General features: G+C 38.8%; 2 protein-coding genes across 5 annotated transcripts; one reads left to right on the plus strand and one right to left on the minus strand.

Moving 5' to 3' along the window:
• The first annotated feature begins 14145 nt into the window (after nucleotides 1-14145).
• On the plus strand, nucleotides 14146-20616 carry MTACP3 (mitochondrial acyl carrier protein 3). Of its 4 annotated transcripts, none has more exons than XM_039039767.2 (5): nucleotides 16262-16416; nucleotides 18784-18995; nucleotides 19164-19594; nucleotides 19825-20165; nucleotides 20246-20616. In XM_039039767.2, the coding sequence occupies exons 2-3, from the start codon at nucleotides 18795-18797 to the stop codon at nucleotides 19353-19355; spliced, it is 393 nt and encodes a 130-aa protein (XP_038895695.1). In that variant the 5' UTR covers nucleotides 16262-16416; nucleotides 18784-18794; the 3' UTR covers nucleotides 19356-19594; nucleotides 19825-20165; nucleotides 20246-20616. The 4 variants fall into 4 exon arrangements, with proteins under 4 accessions (XP_038895696.1, XP_090173030.1, XP_038895695.1 ...); XM_090316905.1 differs by having other exon boundaries at nucleotides 19832-20165; XM_039039768.2 differs by lacking the exon at nucleotides 16262-16416 and adding an exon at nucleotides 14146-14400 and having other exon boundaries at nucleotides 19164-20165.
• On the minus strand, nucleotides 19469-20507 carry LOC120083866 (Pollen Ole e 1 allergen and extensin family protein). Its single transcript, XM_039039766.2, has 2 exons — nucleotides 20237-20507; nucleotides 19469-20127 (listed from the first exon to the last, which is right to left on the minus strand). The coding sequence occupies exons 1-2, from the start codon at nucleotides 20505-20507 to the stop codon at nucleotides 19781-19783; spliced, it is 618 nt and encodes a 205-aa protein (XP_038895694.1). The 3' UTR covers nucleotides 19469-19780.
• Nucleotides 20617-20719: the final 103 nt, after the last annotated feature.

Below are 20719 nucleotides of genomic sequence, written 5' to 3' on the forward strand. Positions count from 1 at the left end.
ATCAAGGTGGATGGAGAGAATGTTCATAGTAAGTGGGAGCGGGAAGTGCAACAACATATCCCTCAGTCTCCCTCTATAGGATGGCAGTTTTACATGTTTCCTTATTTGATCTCCCGTAAGAGGATAAGGTTACTTAGTCTCTTGTCCTAATCTACTTCTTCCCTACGATGAGCTCATTAGGGCGGGACTCTGGCACCAAAAGTGAGGGGTCACACTTACGCGGAATTGTTAAAGGTTAATAGTTCTAAACCAAATAAATGGTGGCTATTAGGTTTAGTTCCAAGAGTTGGTTATGCCTAATGGTTAAGAATGTCTCATCCTAGTGAAGGGGCATCTGATCACCCCACCAGTGATGTTTGTCCTGCCTCACTGGGGCATCATTACAAAATAGAAGTCTTGAACACTTAGGGTACTTGAAACTGTTTTGCTAAAATAAATTGGTTAAAATGTGGTTTAGCAAAATCTTATAAGTTTGTTCGTTTTTCAATAACAAGTTTTAAAATGGCTACAGCCACGTTAGCTTTGCTTAGCGCCAAGAAACTTACTAGCGAAAATTTTTCAACATGGAAACACATGATCATGACTATTTTAATCATCGAGGATCTCATGTTTGCCCTTACGGAGGTCTGTCCTCCTATTCCAACTCCCAATGCCACTCGAAATGTTCGAGAGGCATACAAGCGATGGACACGGGAAAATGAGAAAGCTCGAGCCTATATCTTAGCCAGTCTTAATGACATGTTAGCCAAGAAGCATGAGCCCATAGTCTCAGCACATGAGATCATGGAGTCCCTACGAGGGATGTTTGGACAACCACCTAAACAGCTCAAGCATAAGGCTCTTAAACACATCTTCAACTCCAAAATGGAGGAAGACACCTCTGTTCGTGAACATGTGCTTAATATGATGGTCCACTTCAATGTGGTGGAGATGAATGGGTCTATTGATGAGGGCAGTCAGGTTAGCATAATCCTGCATTCTTTGCCTGAGAGTTTCCTGTACTTTGTTAGCAATGTGATTCTTAACAAAGTGAAATACACCCTTACAACTCTCCTCAACAGGTTGCAGACATACCAATCTTTACTAAAAAGTAAGGAGAGAAAGAGAGCTGAGGCAAATGTTGCTTCATCCTCAAGGACGTTTCATCGAGGTTCGACCTCAGGAACAAAGTTTCCACTTTCTACTTTTACCTCTGTAAAAGGGAAAAGAAGAAGGGTGGTAAGGGGAAAGGGAAGGCGCCTGCTAACCCACCATCTGTCGCTCCAAGAAGGCGTCTGCCGCCAGTTGAAAAAGGGAAAATATTTTCACTGCAATCAAAACGGGCACTAGAAGAGGAATTGTCCTCGCCGGTTAAAGAAAAGAAAGGCAGCCAAGGCAGACAAAGGTAAATATGATTTACTTGTACTAGAAACATGTTTAGAGGAGAATGATGATTCTACCTGGATAATTGATTCGAGCGCCACTAATCACGTTTATTCTTCTTTTCAGACGATTAGATCCTGGTGACAGTTGGAGGTTGGTGAGATGACGATGCGAGTAGGCACCGGGCACGTCATCTCAGCTATGGCAGTGGGAGGGATCTAGTTATCTTTACATAATAGGTTTCTAGTTTTAAACGATGTATATATTGTTCTTAAGCTTAAAAAGAACTTTATTTCTGTAAAGTGCCTGTTGCAATGTAAATATACGCTTTCTTTTAATGTGGATAAAGTGTTTATTCAAAAAGATGGTGTTCATATTTGTACAGCTTATCTGGAAAGTAACTGGCATGTGCTAAGACCGTTAGCCTTAAGTTCCCTCCAAAACACCGAGTTGTTTAAAACTATCGTAACTCAATCTAAACGTCAACGAATTTCTCCAAAAGAAAATGCCCAACTTTGGCACCTTCGATTAGGGCACATCAATCTCAATAGGATTGAGAGATTAGTGAAGAATGGACTTCTAAGTGAGTTAGAAGAAAATTCTTTACCAGTGTGCGAATCTTTCCTTGAGGGTAAGATGACTAAAAGGCCTTTTACTGGAAAAGGTTCTCGAGCCAAAGAGCCTCTTGAGTTAGTACATTTTGACCTTTGTGGTCCTATGAATGTGCGAGCCCGAGGTGGCTATGAGTATTTTATCAGTTTTACTGATGATTACTCTAGGTTTGGGTATGTTTATCTAATGCAACAGAAGTTTGAATCCTTTGAAAAGTTCAAAGAGTTCAAGGCTGAAGTTGAAAACGCATTTGAAGGATTAAAACACTTCGATCAGATCGAGGTGGAGAGTTTTTGGACTCGGCATTTCAAGACTATTTGATAGAACATGGAATCGTTTCCCAACTCTCAAAGTCGGGTACACCTCAGCAGAATGGTGTAGCGGAGAGGAGAAATAGAACCTTATTGGACATGGTTTATTCAATGATGAGTTGCGCTTCCTTACCGAACTCATTTTGAGGTTTCGCAGTGGAGACTGCAGTATACATACTCAACTGTGTTCCTTCCAAGAGTGTTGCGAGAACACCTCTGGAGTTGTGGAATGGGCGTAAAGCTAGTTTACGTTACTTCCGCATTTGGGGTTGCCCTACACATGTGCTTGAGGCAAATCCCAAGAAGTTGGAACCACGGTCGAGTATGCCTCTGTGTAGGCTACCGTAAAGGTACACGAGGGGATTATTTTTATGATCCGTCAAAAAATAGGGTGTTTGTTACCACGAATGCTACTTTTCTGGAGGAAGATCATATCAGGGAGCACAATCCACGTAGTAAAGTCGTGTTGCGTGAGCTTTCCAATGAAACTACTGAAACTTCAACAAGAGTTGTTAAAGAGCCTGCTTCATTAGCAAGAGTTGTTGATGGTAGTTCATCTAGTAGTTCGGTTCCACCTCAGGAGTTGAGGGAACCTCAACGTAGTAGGAGGGTTGCGAACCCACCCTTCGCTATCTGGGTTTCACGGAAATCCTAGCTATTGTAGCAGATGGCGAGTTGAGGATCCGTTGTCTTATCAGAAGGCAATGGAGGATGTTGACCGGAATGAATGGGTAAAAGCCATGGATTTCGAGATGAAGTCGATGTTCTTCAACTCAGTATGGGATCTTGTAAATCAGCCTGATGAGGTAAGACCTATAGGTTGTAAATGGATCTACAAACGCAAACGAGGTGCTGATGGGAAGGTGCAAACCTTCAAGGCTCGACTTGTGGCAAAGGTTTATACCCAGGTAGAGGGAGTCGACTATGAGGAGACTTTCTCACCTGTTGCCATGTTAAAGTCGATCTGCATCCTCCTGTCCATTGCAACTTATTATAATTATGAGATCTGGCAAATGGACGACAAGACGGCCTTTCTGAATGGAAATCTTGAGAAGACCATTTACATGGTGCAACCCAAAGGATTCATAGCCTAAGGTCAAGAGCAAAAGGTTTACAAGCTAAATCGAGTCCATTTATGGGCTGAAATAGGCATCTAGATCTTGGAACATACGGTTTGATACTGCGATAAAATCCTATGGCTTTGACCAGAACGTTGATGAACCTTCTGTCTATAAGAAGATCGTCAACGCTTCAGTAATTTTATTAGTGTTGTATGTAGACGATATACTACTCATTAAGAATGATATAGGTCTACTAACTGTAGTTAAGAACTGGTTAGCAACCCAATTCCAAATAAAAGATTTGGGAGAGGCTCGGTTTGTTCTAGGTATACAGATCTTTCGGGATCGTAAGAACAAAGTACTAGCACTGTCTCAGGCATCGTACATTGACAAGACGTTGCTCAAGTACTCAATGCAGGACTCCAAGAATGGCCTACTGCTATTTAGGTATGGAGTCACTTTGTCTAAGGACATGTGTCACACCCCGCCCCAGATTACCCTCTTAGCCTAGAGAAGGGCGTGACTACAGCAGTTATCAACTCTTAGGCTGACACTTATCGCCTAAAAACCCTTGCAGAATAACTCTAATACCAAATACAAATTATATGCAACAGGATGGCTGTAGGCCCATAATTTATTAACTTAGAAACTTAATATGCTTAGAGTATTTACAACATTAGATTTACAAGTCCCAAAACCCACAAACCCTAGTCCCTATATGAACAATAGCAATATGTGTACAATATTAACTGTAACCACCTAGCAAATGGTTACAAGTCTTTTGGTTCTTTAGTGGCGGAGCAGATACTGAGCTGTCTTCAGAGGATTTAACTGCTACCTGTGGGGGGGGACAAAAAACATTTGAAAACGGGGTGAGCTTACACCCAGTGAGTGACCGAGAAAACATAGTAAATTCTAATGCATAATTTCAAAAAATAGTTTTATCTGAAATATAAACTTTTACAGCATAAATATTTTCCAAGCGTAAATTATATAAAGCTATTTTAAACATAAAACAGTAAAATCATTTCTCAAATCAAAGTACTGTATAACTGGTAAAATAATCCCAACACCAACTACTAGTCCAGAGAGAACCCTTTTGCTCAATCTCTGACTTTATTCACCTGTGGCCACATTAGGTACTACTGCTCAGATACCTTCTCCTTATACTTCAGTATCGAGGTACTAGGATACCTTCTCCAACGTACTTCAGTATCCCGTTGGCTTGGTACCTTCTCAAACGTACTTCAGTACCAATAGATACCTTCTCCTTGTACTTCAGTATCTAGTTGGGTAGATGCCTTCTCCTTGTACTTCGGCATCACATTTTACCAAAACTATTTATAAAAAACTTTTCTCTTTAAAGCATGTACAGTATAACACATATAAAACATGGCTTTAAAGATGATAACACATGTTGGATAAAATCAATACATATACATATGTAAATAGTTTTTCAACAATATGCATGCGTTCAAATCACAATTCAAACTTGCTTGGAAACCACTCTATAAAACTAGTAGGCATGAGAATTATTTTCGCAAACATGCTTTCTGTAAAACGTTTATAATCAAAACAGTTTAAAAACGTTTTAGTTTGAAAACATTTTAGCCACTCACCTCGAAATCTTAGGAACTTTTCACTGTAGTAGCTCCTCGGGTCCCTTTTTCACCCCTAGAATTCAGATTCAAATTACAACTTAGATTGCTCATAGTTCCAAACCTTATTTAGAAATTATTCCTTCTACGAACTTATTCTAAAATGTCTTATGAATCTTACCCTAAACTTTCGCTGGAATTCCTCGTGGTTTGGCCGGAATCTCAAAATCTTCAAGACTAGCCCAGACTGATCCGACAGTATGACTCTTCTACCTTCTTCTCAACCTCCAGCCCAGTTCCTTTGAGCTTTTTCCTCCGGCAACCATACTCTGAAAACTAGACTTCTAGAGCTTTCAGATGGATTTGGAATCACTCCAAACACATGAGTATATTGGAAGATCATCTCGTCCAAAGTTGACACATTCCTCTGAACCCTCACTGCCCTCTACTTTCTTTACAAAATTTATGATTTTTATGTGATTTGAAAATGAAATCCCAACTCCCTATTTATAGGCTTTCAAATTGCTCATGGGATTGACAGCACCTACTTAGCTGCATGGCCAAATGTTTAATCCTCCCTTTATCAACGTAAGTTGACTTCACCTTGGTTCAATGTGTTCTTCCCAAACACATCCAACACAATTTCTTAGGGTTTAAGAATTTCTCTTAATCGGACACCTAAATTTTAATTGACGTTTGCCCTTATGTCTTCAAGCTTTGTTTTTATTCAAATTAGGGTTTTTAAATGCATAATCCACCCCAACGCGTCCAAATACATCACCCAGAAGCTTGTTTGGCCGTTCAATGCATAGGCGAGGCGTGGGCGTGACGTTCGAATGCAGCACCGGACAAGGCATGGCTGATGCACAGGCTGCTCTCGCTCTCTCCACTCTTGCTCTCTCCCACTTTCTCGCTCAAAATCTCGCTCTCTCTACTCTCGCTCTCTCCCACTTTCTCGCTCTCTCCAACTTTCTAGCTCAAAATCTTGCTCTATCTACTCTCACTCTCTTCCACTTTCTCGCTTGTCTCGCTCTCTCCCATCTTCTATCCAATCACGCTCTCTCCCATTTCCTCTCCAATCTCGCTGGTCTCGATCTCAATGATCTCGCTCTCAACGATCTCGTTGATCTCACTCTCAACGATCTCGCTCTTAGCTACTGCGAATTGTTTGTCTCCATGCAACTTCTACACAATTGTGCCACTAGTCACTTGCCTTCCAGTGCTTTGTGCACAACACGCATTTCACATAAATTTTCCATACTCAGCCAATTTTTCCCAAATTTCCCAAACTCAATGTTCATATTTTTATTTTTCAAATCCCCGTTCTTTCTTCACCATTTCACACTAACTTTCTCATCAACCTACTTATTATACAAATTTCATCACAATTTTACCAATTAAAGCTCAACTTAATTTATTCAAGGAAAATCTACTTAACACTTAGAAAATTCCCTCCCCTTAACTTAGGATTTAACTTTCACTTAGTTAATTCCTTTTATCACTTGCTTAAGTAAGGAAAATAGAAATTCGGGTTTCACAACATGTGTCTTAAGACACCTCAAGAGGTTGAGGAAATGAGACGAGTCCCATATACGTCTGTAGTTGGTATTTTGATGTACGCGATGCTCTATACTAGACCAAATATCTACTACGCTGTGAGCATAGTCAGTAGGTATTAGTTTAACCCAGGCTAGGGTCACTGGACTGCAGTGAAGAATATTCTCAAGTATCTTCAGATAACAAGGGACTACATGTTTGTGTATGGATCTAAGGACTTGATCCTTACTAGATACACTGATTCTGACTTTCAAACTTATAGGGACTCTCGCAAGTCCACGTCAGGGTCAGTCTTTACTCTTAATTGAGGAGCTTAGTGTGGTGAAGCACTAAGCAAGGGTGCATCGCCGACTCCACTATGGAGGTAGAGTATGTAGCAGCTTGCGAAGCTGCTAAGGAAGCCATCTGGCTAGGAAGTTCTTGACAGAACTGGAAGTGGTTCCAGACATGTCGAGGGCAATCACCCTCTATTGTGACAATAGTGGGGTTGTGCTGAACTCTAAGGAGCCTAGGAGTCACAGGCGCGGCAAACACATAGAGCAGAAGTATCACCTGATCTGCGAGATAGTGCATCAAGGGGACGTGATCATCACGAAGATCGCTTCGGAGCACAATGTTGCTGACTCGTTTACAAAGGCTCTCACGGTTACAGTGTTTGAGGGTCACCTTCAGAGCATGAGTCTACAGGACCGCCCATGGCTAGACCAGGGCAAATGAAAGATTTTCTTGTACTGAGCTTTTATGCCATAGTTTATTGTTTTGTACTAGTTTTGTACACCCCACTTCACTTTAGGACAAGTGGGAGATTGTTGGGGTTGATGCCCTAAAGTCTCATGTCCTGTAGTTTGTAAACAGTTTGTATGAACGCTTGTGATATATAATATATGATATTTTACTTCACTTCTTGATTGTACTCAGTTGAATGTTTTATTTACTTTACCACAAACCAATAAACTAAAATCACTAGTTATCTTTATGTAACTTAAGCATGTATGTAGTGCATACAAGTGGATCGTGCTTAAGTGATAACCAAAAATGGTCTGTAGTATATGGATATAGGAGGAAAACCTTATCCTGGTAATGTTACGGATGCGGCCCGCTTTGTGGAATGGTTACAAGTGTTGTAACTTGTCACAGATGGTCTGATCCTGATCATTCAGGTAGGGGACATGCAAGCAGGGGCGTCCTATACAAAGAGTTTGTATAAGATCTGACCACGAAGTGTTAACGTCTTGTTATATAACGCCGTTCATGACAAAGACTTCACTTCACTAGGATGACCATAGGTAACATGACCTCAATCCTGAGTGAGTTGGGAACTCCTGCCATTGAGGGCGGTCCTTTGATTTGCATGGGTGCGAGTGGCCAGGCCGCCGACTCAAACCTACCACTTTAGGGATTTTTCTGCTTTAGGAGATGAGAACTTAGCTACACAAAATGGAATTCACTCCTTCCCTTAAGAGCTGATTCCAGGGCTCTAACGATGTGGTGCCACACACCTTCTCTTAGCCTGAGAGGTGTTCACACATAGTTGGACTATATTGTATTGTTCATTAGAGAGATCAGTGGTACTTAAGAAGTGAGATGTAACTACAAGAGAAAAACGGTAAATTGGCCCAGCTGTACTTACGAACATCTGTAAAGGGTTATCGTACTCATGATTGGTTATATCCAATGGACACAAAAATATATCTATGGTAAAAAGAGTTCAACTGTGGGTCTTTAGTGGAATGCCTAGCAATTAACGGATGGTAGATCTCGTGGCTAAAGAGTTTAGTTAGCTATTCACGTACCGTTAGAGCTTCGAGCCATAGGTCCATAAAGTCCCCTTGGTAGCTTGGATAAAAGTTGAGAATCAGTTTTTGGGTCAGTTTGAAATGTTCAAATTGACAAGAGAGAATTTGATTGTATATGATATATTTGAACTGGTTAATTATATATGATATAATTGACTAAATGTATGAGATACATTATTTTGGAGGAAATTGGATATAAATATGATTTATATCAAGTAGAGAAGAAAACATTATAGTAGATATATGATATCAAACTGTAGGTTAAAAATATAATATGATTATATTCATTATTTAATTAATTAGGCGGTTATGAGATAATTGGCCAAGTATTTCTCTGGATTCGTGCGAAAGTGGGAAGTTGGATTCAGTTCTTGTAACTGAAGAATAAAAATGAAATTTTTTTTCATTTTTGCACACTACACAAAAGATATACGCAAAAATTCGCTCACGGTGTGAAAGTATAGGATTGCTTAGCGTTGAGAGCCTATACGATAGTGCCCGTCTTCCTAAACGATCGCACACCCACGTACTAAATGATCGCCCACGATTTATAAACAATCGCTTACGTTTTCTATACAATTGCTTAGCACACCAAGCAGAACTAAACGATTGCTTAACTTTTGATAGATGATTGCTTAGATAAATCTACACGATCGTGTACCCCGTTCTAAACGATCAAGCACACCCGACTATACGATAGTCTTCTACTCTCTCTCACTTGCTTGTTCGTTTTACACAATTGCTTTTCCTTCTCCCCTCTACCAATTCCATCAAAGTCCACCCTTTGGATTTTCACTCCGAGAATACCGAGGGCTTCAAGTGGTAGTGTTGTCCCCGATTGTTGTTTGCTCGTGCGTTGCTGATCGTGTAGACAACCGTGGTGCTGCTAGGTGACTGCTTGCTGGACGATAAGAAGCGTGAGGAGTTCGCTTCTGTTGGACCGAATTCGATTGAAAACAGTCTTCAACTAGTATGTTCTCTCGGTCTTTTGCATTTAATTGTTAAAGCATGCCAGTAATTAGAGTTTACAATGCATATCTCTTTGTTAGAATGTATGTGTGGTAATTCTGTCACAATGAAATTGAAAAGATCTGCTTCCGCTCATAGGTACTCTTGTTTAAGAGTTCCTTCAATTAGTATCAGAGTCAGGTTTCTGATATTCCAATTTCATTGATGCAAAGAATAGCATATACATTCTCGATGGGTGCAACATATCTACTCTCTGTTTTAATCGTTAATTCATTTATGGATGTGTGGATTAATGGAGTTTTTTGGGATGAAACCTCAGTTTGATTAATTCTTTTACATTTTCAGTTAATTGTAAAGGCCTCTGCGTTTTTGGGCATAATTAATTGTTATCAAGTCTGTAATTCAAAGTTAGTTTGAGTCTTGAGTCATTCGTGAAGAAGTTCGAAGCAAGCATTGTTGTTCGTCGAGGAAGAAGACGATCAAGAGTTGGTTAGATCGTGTAGACGATGGGGTAAGCGATCGCTAAGTATTGGATGTTCGGGTGTCATTTAACGCACGCGCAATAGACTATCATTTAGCTCAGCATGCTTCATCGTTTGTACCTGACTAAACGATCGCGGAGCAAATCGCATGGTAAATCGTTTACCTTTTCGTGTGTTAAGCGATCATCTAGATCAGGCTTCACGGTCTCATTTTCGTCTAAGCGATCGTTTAGCATTTTGCACTATCATCTAGTATGCGTTAAGCGATCATTTACCTGAGGTGTTTACTAAATGATGAAGGTTCACCCGGCGGTTCAAGACTCGATTCGTCTGTGAATCGGTTTGCTTGATGAAAAGTGTAATAGATAAAATTATTTCATTCTGGTTTTGTAAAGGTTCATCCTGGTCCATTAACCTTTGGTTTAATACATGAGTAAATGTCAAACAAAATAACTCTTATTTTATTCATAACAATCTGTATATATTACAAACTACGAGACTCCGAGAGAATTAAGACACCAATCCCAACAATCTCCCACTTGTCCTAATGCCTCGGGAAATTAATGTACAATACAAGAAAAACATGTACAATATACAATAAACTAGGGCCTACCCCAGTATCATCTCCCACTTGCCCTAGACAAGATCCCACATGTCCCGCAGACTCAGACTCTCCAGGTGACTCTCGAACACTTTAGCCGTGAGAGTTTTTGTAAAGGGATCAGCAACGTTGTGCTCTGACGCGATCTTCGTGACTATCACATCACCGTGATGCACAATCTCCCTGATCAAGTGGTATTTTTGTTCTATATGCTTGCTCTGATGATGACTCTAAGGTTCCTTTGAATTTGCCATAGCCCCGCTGTTATCACAATAGAGAGTGATAAAAAAATCCATATTTGAAACAACTTCCAAATCGTAAGGAATTTCCTCAGCCAAACAGCCTCCTTAGCTACCTCACAAGCAGCTACGTATTAGGCTTCCATAATGGAGTCAGCGATGCATCCTTGTTTGATGCTTCACCACACTACAATCCCTCCATTCAGAGTGAATACTGATCCCGATGTCAATTTGCGAGAATCTCTATCAGTCTGAAAGTCAGAGTCTATGTATCCTGTAAGGATCAAATCCTTATCTCCATACACGAGCATGTAGTCCCTCGTTCTCCGAAGATACTTGAGGATCATCTTGACCGTCATCCAGTGATCAAATTTTGGATTGGTCTGATACCGACTGAAAATCCCTACTGCATAGAAAATGTCAGGTCTTGTACACAACATTGCATACATTAAGCTTCCTACAACTGAAGCATAGGGAATCTGTCTCATCTCCTCAACCTCTTAAGGTGTCTTAGGACATTGATCCTTAGACAAAATTATTCCATGCCTGAATGGTTTCTCTTAGAATCCTGCATCCTATACCTAATCAACATTTGATCGATGTACGATGTCTGAGATAAGGCTAACCTCTTGTCTTTACGATCCCGAATGATCTGGATCCCTAGAACATACTGTGCCTCACCCAAATCTTTCATTTGGAACTGAACAGCTAGCCATTTCTTAATATCAGTTAGTTACCCTACATCATTCCCAATGAGTAAGATATCATCCACATACAGTATCAGGAAAGCTATTGAGTTATTGATGATCTTCTTGTAAACACAAGGCTCATCAACGTTCTGATCAAAGCCAAACGACTTGACCGCAGTATCAAATCTAATGTTCTATGATCTAGATGCTTGTTTTAGCCCATAAATGAACCTATTAAGCTTGCAAACTCTTTGCTCTTGATCTGGAACTACGAACCCCTCTGGTTGAGCTATGTAAATGGTCTCCTCAAGATTACCATTAAGAAAGATAGTCTTGATGTTCATTTGCCATATCTCATAATCATAAAATGTGGCTATGGACAGGAGTTTCCTGATAGATTTGAGTATGACAACAAGTGAGAAAGTTTCCTTATAGTCATCTCCCTCGACCTAGGTATAACCCTTTGCCACGAGTCGAGCCTTAACGGTTTGCACCTTTCCATCTATACCTCTTTTTCGCTTATAGATCCACTTATAACCTATAGGTCTTACCCCATCAGGTGGATCCACAAGCTCCCCCGTTATTGAAGTACATAGACTCCATCTCCTAGTTCATGGTTTTAATCCATTCATCATTGGCAACATCCTCCATCGCTTTCTTAAAAGACAATGGGTCCTCGACCCCATCATTAGAAATGACGTTCTGAGCTTCAATCAAACCCATGTAGCGATCCGGTGGGTTCATAACCCTCCACTACGTTGAGACAATCTCAACTCTTGAGCCGGTTGACTAGATGCACCGACCTCAAGAACCCTTGTTGATTTGTCGACCTATTCAACAACTCTTGTTGAACCCTCAGTAGTCTCAGTCTCACTAGAAATCTCACGTAAAACAAGCTTACTTCGTTGCGTATGATCCCTAATGTGGTCTTCTTCCAAGAAGATAGTATTTGTAGAAACAAACACTTTGTTCTCACTCGGATCATAGAAGTATCCCTCCCTCGTTTCCCTGGGGTAGCCTACAAAACTTTCGAACGCGGTTTCAACTTCTTCGGGTTAGTCACAAGCACATGTGTCGGACACCCCCAAATCCTGAAGTGGGGTAAACTACCTTTACAGCCTCTCCATAACTCAAAAGGTGTTTCAAAAACACTTTTCGAAGGAACATTGTTCAAAATGTAGCAAGCAATCTCTACTGCAAAACCCCAAAACGAGTCTGGAAGATGAGCATAACTCATCATAGACCGAACCATGTCCAACAAGGTCCTGTTTCTCTTTTCTGATACATCATTCTGCTGAAGTGTACCTGGGGCCGAGAGTTAGGATGCAATCCCATGTACTATCATATAGTTCTGAAATTGGAGGTCCATATATTCTCCACCACGATCAGATCATAGTGTTTTTATCTTTTTACCTAACAAGTTTTCAACTTCAGCCTTATACTCCTTGAACTTGTCAAGGGCTTCAGACTTACATTGCATTAGGTAGAGATACCCATACCTCGAATAATCATCTATGAAAGAGATGAAATATTCATGCCCACCTCGAGCCCTAACACTCATCGGACCATAGAGGTCTGAATGTATAAGCTTCAAGGTTTCCTTAGCTCTGTAACCTTTTCTAGTAAAAGGTCGTTTGGTCATCTTGCAAGGCATGATTCACACACCGGCAAGGAGTTTTCTTCTAAACTCTTTAGAAGTCCACTTTTCACCAACTGTTCAATCCTATTGAGGTTAATGTGACCTAACCTTATATGCCAAAGATGGGCGCTTTCCTTAAGAGAAACCTTTGGTCTTTTAGTTGTTGTTGTCATACTAAACATTTCAGTGTTAAACAAGGCTTTTATGACTAATGGCCTTAGTACATATAAGTTACTTTCCATTGAACCAAAATCAATCTCCATTCCATTCTTGAAAATAAACATTTTATTCTCAGACAAGAAATCGAGTTAGGTTCTAAAGGGGAGATATTTCTCTAATTCTGATGTGCTGCAATCTTTTATTAAAAGAAATAGTTCTTACTTTTGGAAAGTTTTTTCTTTTTTTTAGATTGAGGTGTTCTATCCACTTAGTTGAATGCACAGGGGAGGGAGAACAAATGGATCTAGCGTTATGACAAATGGGGCGAGTTCATTGTCTAGAGTGGGTATAAGCTGGTTTAGTCTGAAGTTGGAGGCTGGCAGTCATCTAGTGATGGTGGTTTGTCTTCTTGGTGGAAAAATTATGGGGAGTTGTCATTCCTGCAAAAGTGAAACATTTTATTTGGAGGGCTTTCTACAATTTCTTATCTTCCTTCTTTAATCTTTGGGTAAACGAATGATTGAGTCCCAATGGTAGTCGATTACTTATTTGGATGTAGGTGGGCTAATTCCATCCGGAAATGTTTCCTTCCAACCTAAGGTCGGATGAACTTTAGAAGTTTTAATAAAAAAAATTATGGGTTAACGAATTCCTAAATCTCTCTAAGTTTGGCTTTACTCTGGCTTGTGCGAAAATGTGGTCTATTTATGGGAATAGGAATGAGTTTGTCCATAATGAGATCGTGCCTTCTATTGCTCTTCGTGGTGAGTGGATTATTTATTACAAAGGTGAACAAGGAAGACTGGAAAAACGGAGTCGACCGATTAAAACTAGAGATGTCCATTAAACCTGCTTCGAACAGGACGAGGAATCTCCGAATACACGGAAAATGGGGGAAGGAGTGTAGATTTTTTTCCCCAATGATATTTTAGGGCTAGAGATGGGGAATATATTCCCCGTTCCCATCCTCGGCCCCGTCCCCACACCGATCCCCTTTTATATGTATGTATGTATGTTTATTTATTTATTTATTTGTAATATATATATTAAAGTTAGAAAACTCTATTTTTAAAACAACATACACAGCCACCGCCTCTTGCTCTTAGTCTCTAACCCTCACTGTCTTTTGTCTTTGTTGTTAATTCAGTGGCTTCGTCTTTTTTTCCCTTCTATTCGTCTTTCAAAGTCGTCGGAAACTTTGTTCTTCTTCGTGACTTCGTCCCATTGTTCGTTTGTCTTCATCGGAAACTTGGTTGGGACTTAGTGTTCGTTCACTTTCGTCTTTGTCTCCTACTCTTTCTGACCTCGTCTTCCTCCTATCCAAGGTATGTCTGGAGCTAGATCTGATATTTTATTGTTTTTTTTCTTATTTTCACTATAAAAGTTGAGAAATTAAGAAACTCAGATCAATTAAATGTTTTGGTTTATGGAATGTACGGTATATCCAGAGATTCCAATAGTATACTAATTTTCAATTTAGAAATTCAGATATTCAGACATACCTCATTTTCAATTTAAAAACTCAGAAACTCATTTTCAACAGTATAGTCATGTTTTGATTTCTGGAATGTTTATTCTCTATGGATCAATTGAGAAGCTTTTGGTATTTTATAGTCCTCTTTTAATTCATCAATGTAGGTTGATCTATATAATTACTAAAATATTCGATGAAAATAATATGTAAATCGTGATTCACAATTGATTTTGTTATTTTTCAAAATTCTTGCTCAATTGATTCTGCTTGTAATTGTGGAAATTTAAAAAAGAAAAAAGAAAAAAGAGGAAGACAAGCTCAATTCTGCTTGTAGTTGTGGAATGGTGATTGGAAATGGAAGGCAGTCAACAAATTCCTTCTTCTGATTAAAATAAGAATATTGAAAAAAAGTGGGAATGGAAAATGATATAGGGGACGAAGATGTCTTCGTCCCACTCCATAGACATCTCTAACTAAAATTGATCGAACCAACTATGGACAGCGGATTGGTTTAATGCATATTTGGTTGCATGTCAGACTCGGCATATAACAAAACCGACTAGTTGGCCGGCCGGCGAGCCCAAAGAAGCTCAACCCGGCCGAGGAGACCGAGTACACATACGTTTTTAAAAAAAAATTAATAACCCTTCAAGTGTGCACTGCCCAACGTGCAAACCCTACTGAAATATGGGAAAATGCATGAGAAAAGGTGAAACCATGTTATGTTTTTAAAACCACCATGGTTTCACTTTACAGGTACTCATTACCTATAAATTGGTAATTATTACATATTTTAAAAAGGTCTTTTTTCTTTTTCCAATCTTCTTTTTCGTCTCTCTCCTTTTCCCAAATAATTTGTCTTATCTTCTTTGGTTGTCTCCTTCATCACCTTCTTTTCTATTCATTGTTTTCTTCAATCTCTTCTGGTTTTTTTCTTCTTCCCTCTTATTTTCTATTTTTTGCTACTTTTTTAGCTTTCGAATTCTCCTCCTTCATTTTTCTTTTTCTAGCTAACTCGCTGAGATGCAAAATCGGAAAACATTTTCAACTTCGTTCTAACCGACGAACGTCGAAACATCAGTTGTCGACGCTGGTTTGAGCCAAAATCGACGCCAATCAACCAATGATCACCCTGTCCTAGCTGCTTTCTCTGGGTCCATGGACTCAGGGGTGGAGGTTGGGGAGGCGGTCCTAATGTTATCACCGTTTGACTTATAGGATCCCTTATAATATATGTTGACGCTTATCGGCATATATGTTGACGCTTATCGGCAGAGTGGATTGGCTGTTACAGGCTATGGTTGTTTGCTATTGGATGAGGCGACTCCGGTTAAGGCTGCCAACTAGGGGAGCCACTTGATTGGTTTATCTCCTATTTATGCAAAGGCCCACGTTGTTTTGGATGGTCTTGATTTTGCAATGCAATCTCATGTAAAAAAGCTTACTATTCTTTCGGATTGCAACATAGAGAGATACAGATACCAAAAAAAATACAATATAATAATAATAAAATATAATTTAAAATAAATGTACTAAAATCATGAAATAATTAAAATTATAAAATTGAAAAATAGAAAATTTAGTAAAATTTGAAGTGGATTTTTGACTAATGAGTGTGTGATTTTAAGATCCATTAAATATCGGAACAGACAGTAAAGGCCAATTTTAAATGATGGATATCTATTTTTTATTATAATATTCATAATATAATTAAATAAATCGAAAGTTTGAGAGCTCGAAAATTGTGAATCTTCTCAAGAGGACTTGAAATAGCGACGATATAATATAACCATCGCAGTTTCAATTTCAAGTTCGGCGGACGCGAATATTTCCGCCACCTTACAATCAATCAGTAGCTGCAACTCTCGTGAGTAAAATAGCTTCAATTTCTATCCTTTTACTTTCTTTGCAATCTTCCTCTTTCTTGCTCTTCTTTTGCAATTCTACACGATTTTGGGTGAAAATTGGTTGGTTTATGAGAATCAAAGGTGAGGGGATTGAAGCAATCTGGATTTTTAGATGCTTTGTTTTGTTTGGTAATTTTGGTTGCTGATTGACTTCGTCCTGATGTTTGTGCTACCATAGATTCCATTTGTGTTTTCTCTGTGTTCCTTTTGAGCAGTGTGTAGTGTACAGTAATGGGCCCTTGAATCTAGAGTTGGTTTCTGAAACGTCTTGGAAAAAGGATATGTTGAGCTCAGTGTATTAGGTCATTGGAAGTTGAAAAATGGTTGATTCTATGAATGCTCCCAATGGGCGGCTTTGGTTGTAATTAGGGTTGGATTTTTTAGTGGGAATTTTGTTGAAGGGTTGGGTTTAAGCCTCCGTGTGGAATGTTGTCGATTTCTAAACCAGAGAAAATTCTAACTGTTTGTTAGAGTTGATATTATGACTTGCAATGTCTTTATGTCGAGCAGCGGGCCAAATACCATGGATACAACCAAGGAAAATTTGTTAAAGAAAAGTGTTCAATTACAAATCTCATCCCATAACTTTATGGTTGTGTCTAAAGATAGTTTGAGTTCCAATTTTGTTTCTAACATGTCTTGAACTTTAAAATAGTGCTTAATAGGTTGTTAAACTTCCAATTTTTGTATTTAATAGGTACATGAAACTTTCAATTTTGTGTTTAATAGGCCCCTAACCTATTCAAGATATTTCTGAAAATTTATGGATCTATTGGACACAAAATTGAAAAATTAGGTTCCTATTATGCACAAAATTGAAAGTTGAGGGAGAAACCTGTTAGATACTTTTAAAGTTGAAGAATTTATTAAACACAAAATTGAAAGCTTAAAGACCTATTATATCCTTTTAAAAGTTTTTGGACTATAAGACAACTCTCAACTGATTAGGGGATGAGCTTGTAATTTAACAAAAGAAAGAAAAACTAATGCTAGCTATGAACAAAACACTGCAAATAATTTCTGTTGGCTATCTGAATGTCAGTTACATTCTTCTACAGAAAACATGGAAGACATTCCTAATGCACTCCAATTAGTGAAGCCCATCTCTAGTTTTTATCCCGTTATGCTGGCAGATGGCACTAAGAACCCCATAAAATTCCGTAAATTAATAATGCGACTCCTCGTTAATGTATTGCATCCAAGGGATCCAATAAGGACTCTTTATCTGTCATATGGATTTGATGACCAAGAAAAAAGAACTAACAGCAACTGGAAAATAAACCCTTCTGTTGATTCTTGAACGGGGTTAGGAACCAATTGGTATGGTTCACATACTTTCGATGTTACATTGCTGATTAGTGCTAGCTATTGTCATCAATCACCAGCTAGGAACAGTTTGGGGCTAATAAACATGGCCGGATGGGGACTGGTAATTGTGGACACTGACAGAAACAAGATTCAAGAAGGACCAACCAACTTGTCCTTTTCAACTGAATTAGGACATGGACATCATATAGAGGTTACCAAAACTATGTTTCTTTTGATACATTCAAATACGTTTCTGCAAATTATTGGTTTGCCAATTTGAAAATTTAAAATTTGATTTTAGGGTATATTTGAGAGTGATTTTGAAATGATTTAAATCACTTTTGTCATATTCAAAATCAATCTGATATTTGGTTTTAATCGTTCAAAATTAATTAAATATTTAGTTTAATCTAACACTTTTAAAGCCCATTTTCATACTGTCAAAATTGATTTTCAAGGATTAACAGTATATTTTGTGGTGATTTTGAACATGACAAAAAAGATTTTAACGATTTCAAAATTGCTCCTAAACATGCCCTTACATAAGACATGATGGATTAATCTGGTTCAAGATTGATATGCTATCCATTACCCCCCTCATTTAGCGCATAGTTTTATCTTGATCTTCCTCAAAACTCACTGATGATGGATTGGTCAATATTTGGAAAGTTGCAATGATTAGACTTTTTGTAAAACAAAAGAACTTCCATTTCTTTCAAGTCTATGTAATTATCCCTGTGAAAGTTTCTACACATTATTTTCAATGGGCGAATCTGTATTTCTTTTCAAGGATCTAGTCTTGTAACGTGTTTCAGTTAACTTTTGAAGTTGCATGTTTGAGAAAAGTTAGATTTTGATAACTTAACATGCACGTGTAAATCTCTGTGTTCAACTCCCTTCACACACTGGGGACATTTCACATTTCAGGCTTTGATAATTTGTTTGCAATTCCTATCTATAATTCCGGAACTTGTTAATTCTTTGTTATCTGAACTGATGATGGAATTTGTTCGTTTCAGCTTTTGTAAACATGCAAAGCATCAGAAATTCAATCCTGAAGCACATGAAAATCAGAGGACCTAATACTACAACACAGTTGTTGATGAAGGATGAGAATGTCATGGAGAAACTAACTCGTCATTTGTGCACATCAACAGGTAGAAGCTCCGACGAAATAGTTGATCGAGTGATTGGATTGGTTAAGAAGTTTGATAGAATTGACGCCTGTAAGGTAATTAGTCCAGAGCCACCATATCATCTCATCTTTGAATTCTTATATAACTTTAGTCAGGATTTCTGTGGATTCCCTCCTAATTATTGGATTCCATTAAATGCAATACAATATATTTGTTGAAATAAATATATTCCTTAATGTTAAATGTCGTGTTGAGCTGAGCAGGTTACTGAAACGGCTGATTTCCAGAAAGATTTAAGCCTGGACAGCTTAGACAGGGTGGAGCTTGTTATGGCTTTTGAACAAGAATTCTCCATTGAAATCCCAGATGAAAAGGCAGATAAGCTTACCTGCTGTGCTGATGTAGCACGATACATAACTTCTCAAGTAGAGGAAAAGAAAGAGGAGAAACTCTGAGAGCAACTTCAGTTTTTTCATCTTTTATCATCTTGTAATGCCCATTAGCCTGATCTTTTAATGTTAGTTCATTTTTTGTGTGGGATTTGATCATCCATCAGGCTATGCAATGATTGTAAGAGAACACATGAGATATCTTTGGCTCCCAATTGATTTTTGATGAGTACAATTACAACCACCTTGCGAGTAAATTCAATTGTGTGGAAGACTCGATGCAGTCAATGCATCTGTCATGTATGGTATGAAATAGATTGGTGTATTACATAATCTAGATGTTTCTATACACAAACAACACATATCAATCCAAACCCAATTTATCGTGCTAACTACAAACAAATAACTCATCGTTGTGACTTCAGCGCCATCTACATGAGCCATATATTATGATCTCTGCAACCATTTCATTCACTTTATTAGGCTTCTGTCTACCATGAGGTCTGACGATCACCCCTCCCCTCATTTGTACAAGCTTGCAGGGGTCGAGATGTTTGGTGCTGCAGCCTGAGGACTCCAGAAGTATATGTACGGATGCCACCTCCGAACGATGATAATTGCAGCTGCTTCATTCCAGCTAAATGAGCAGGTCGGCAGTGTGTGTTCTTTGGTGTCTTAAGAATCTTGATGGAACAGACATTTTCAAAGCTTCGGGTTGCATGAAGATGGGATGGAATATCAATAATGAAGTCTCCAAATTCATCGGTGACTCCATGTACCCAATCAGAAGATTTGCTGTTCTTTCCATTGTTGTGGCAATTCACACCTACCATGGCACCTGCAGTAATTGATTTGGCTTGTATAAAATCATCAGAGGTAAAAACCAACCTTGATTTCATAGGTGTTTTTTCTTTTCTCAAATAAAAAGTTAGCTGCAATTGTATTACCTTTAATAGGCCATGCATGAACTTGAGGTTCATCACCATGCAAACAAGCTTCACAAAGAACAGAGCCTGTGACCAAAACTGTGGACAGTCTCTCCTCACCATATCCAGCTATCTGCCTCCAATCATCTCGACTCAAAAGATCGGATACTGGCGTCTCTTCTTCGGCAGTTTCGACTCCCAACGGAAATCCATGGCCGAAAAGGAAGAAGAAGAAGAAGATACAAACCCAAAATAGGTTGACAGAACTGTGTAAGCTCCAAACTCTGTTCATCTTATTGGTTTGGTTTTGGGAAAATGAAACTTTATCAATATGATCACACAAATCAACCTGACACCATTTCTAAATACATATTGATTGGTTTATATAACGTATACCAAAAGAGATTACTTGCAGTTTCTCTACATGTCGAATTTACAGAAATACCCCTTCTGGGTTTGACATTGACTAATGACTTGGCAGTTGGCAGTTTCTCTCTATGTTGG

The sequence above is a fragment of the Benincasa hispida genome, chromosome 8 (genome assembly GCF_027475165.1).
Source record: "Benincasa hispida cultivar pf3 chromosome 8, pf3_genome.v1.1, whole genome shotgun sequence".
NCBI classification, from domain to species: Eukaryota; Viridiplantae; Streptophyta; class Magnoliopsida; order Cucurbitales; family Cucurbitaceae; genus Benincasa; species Benincasa hispida.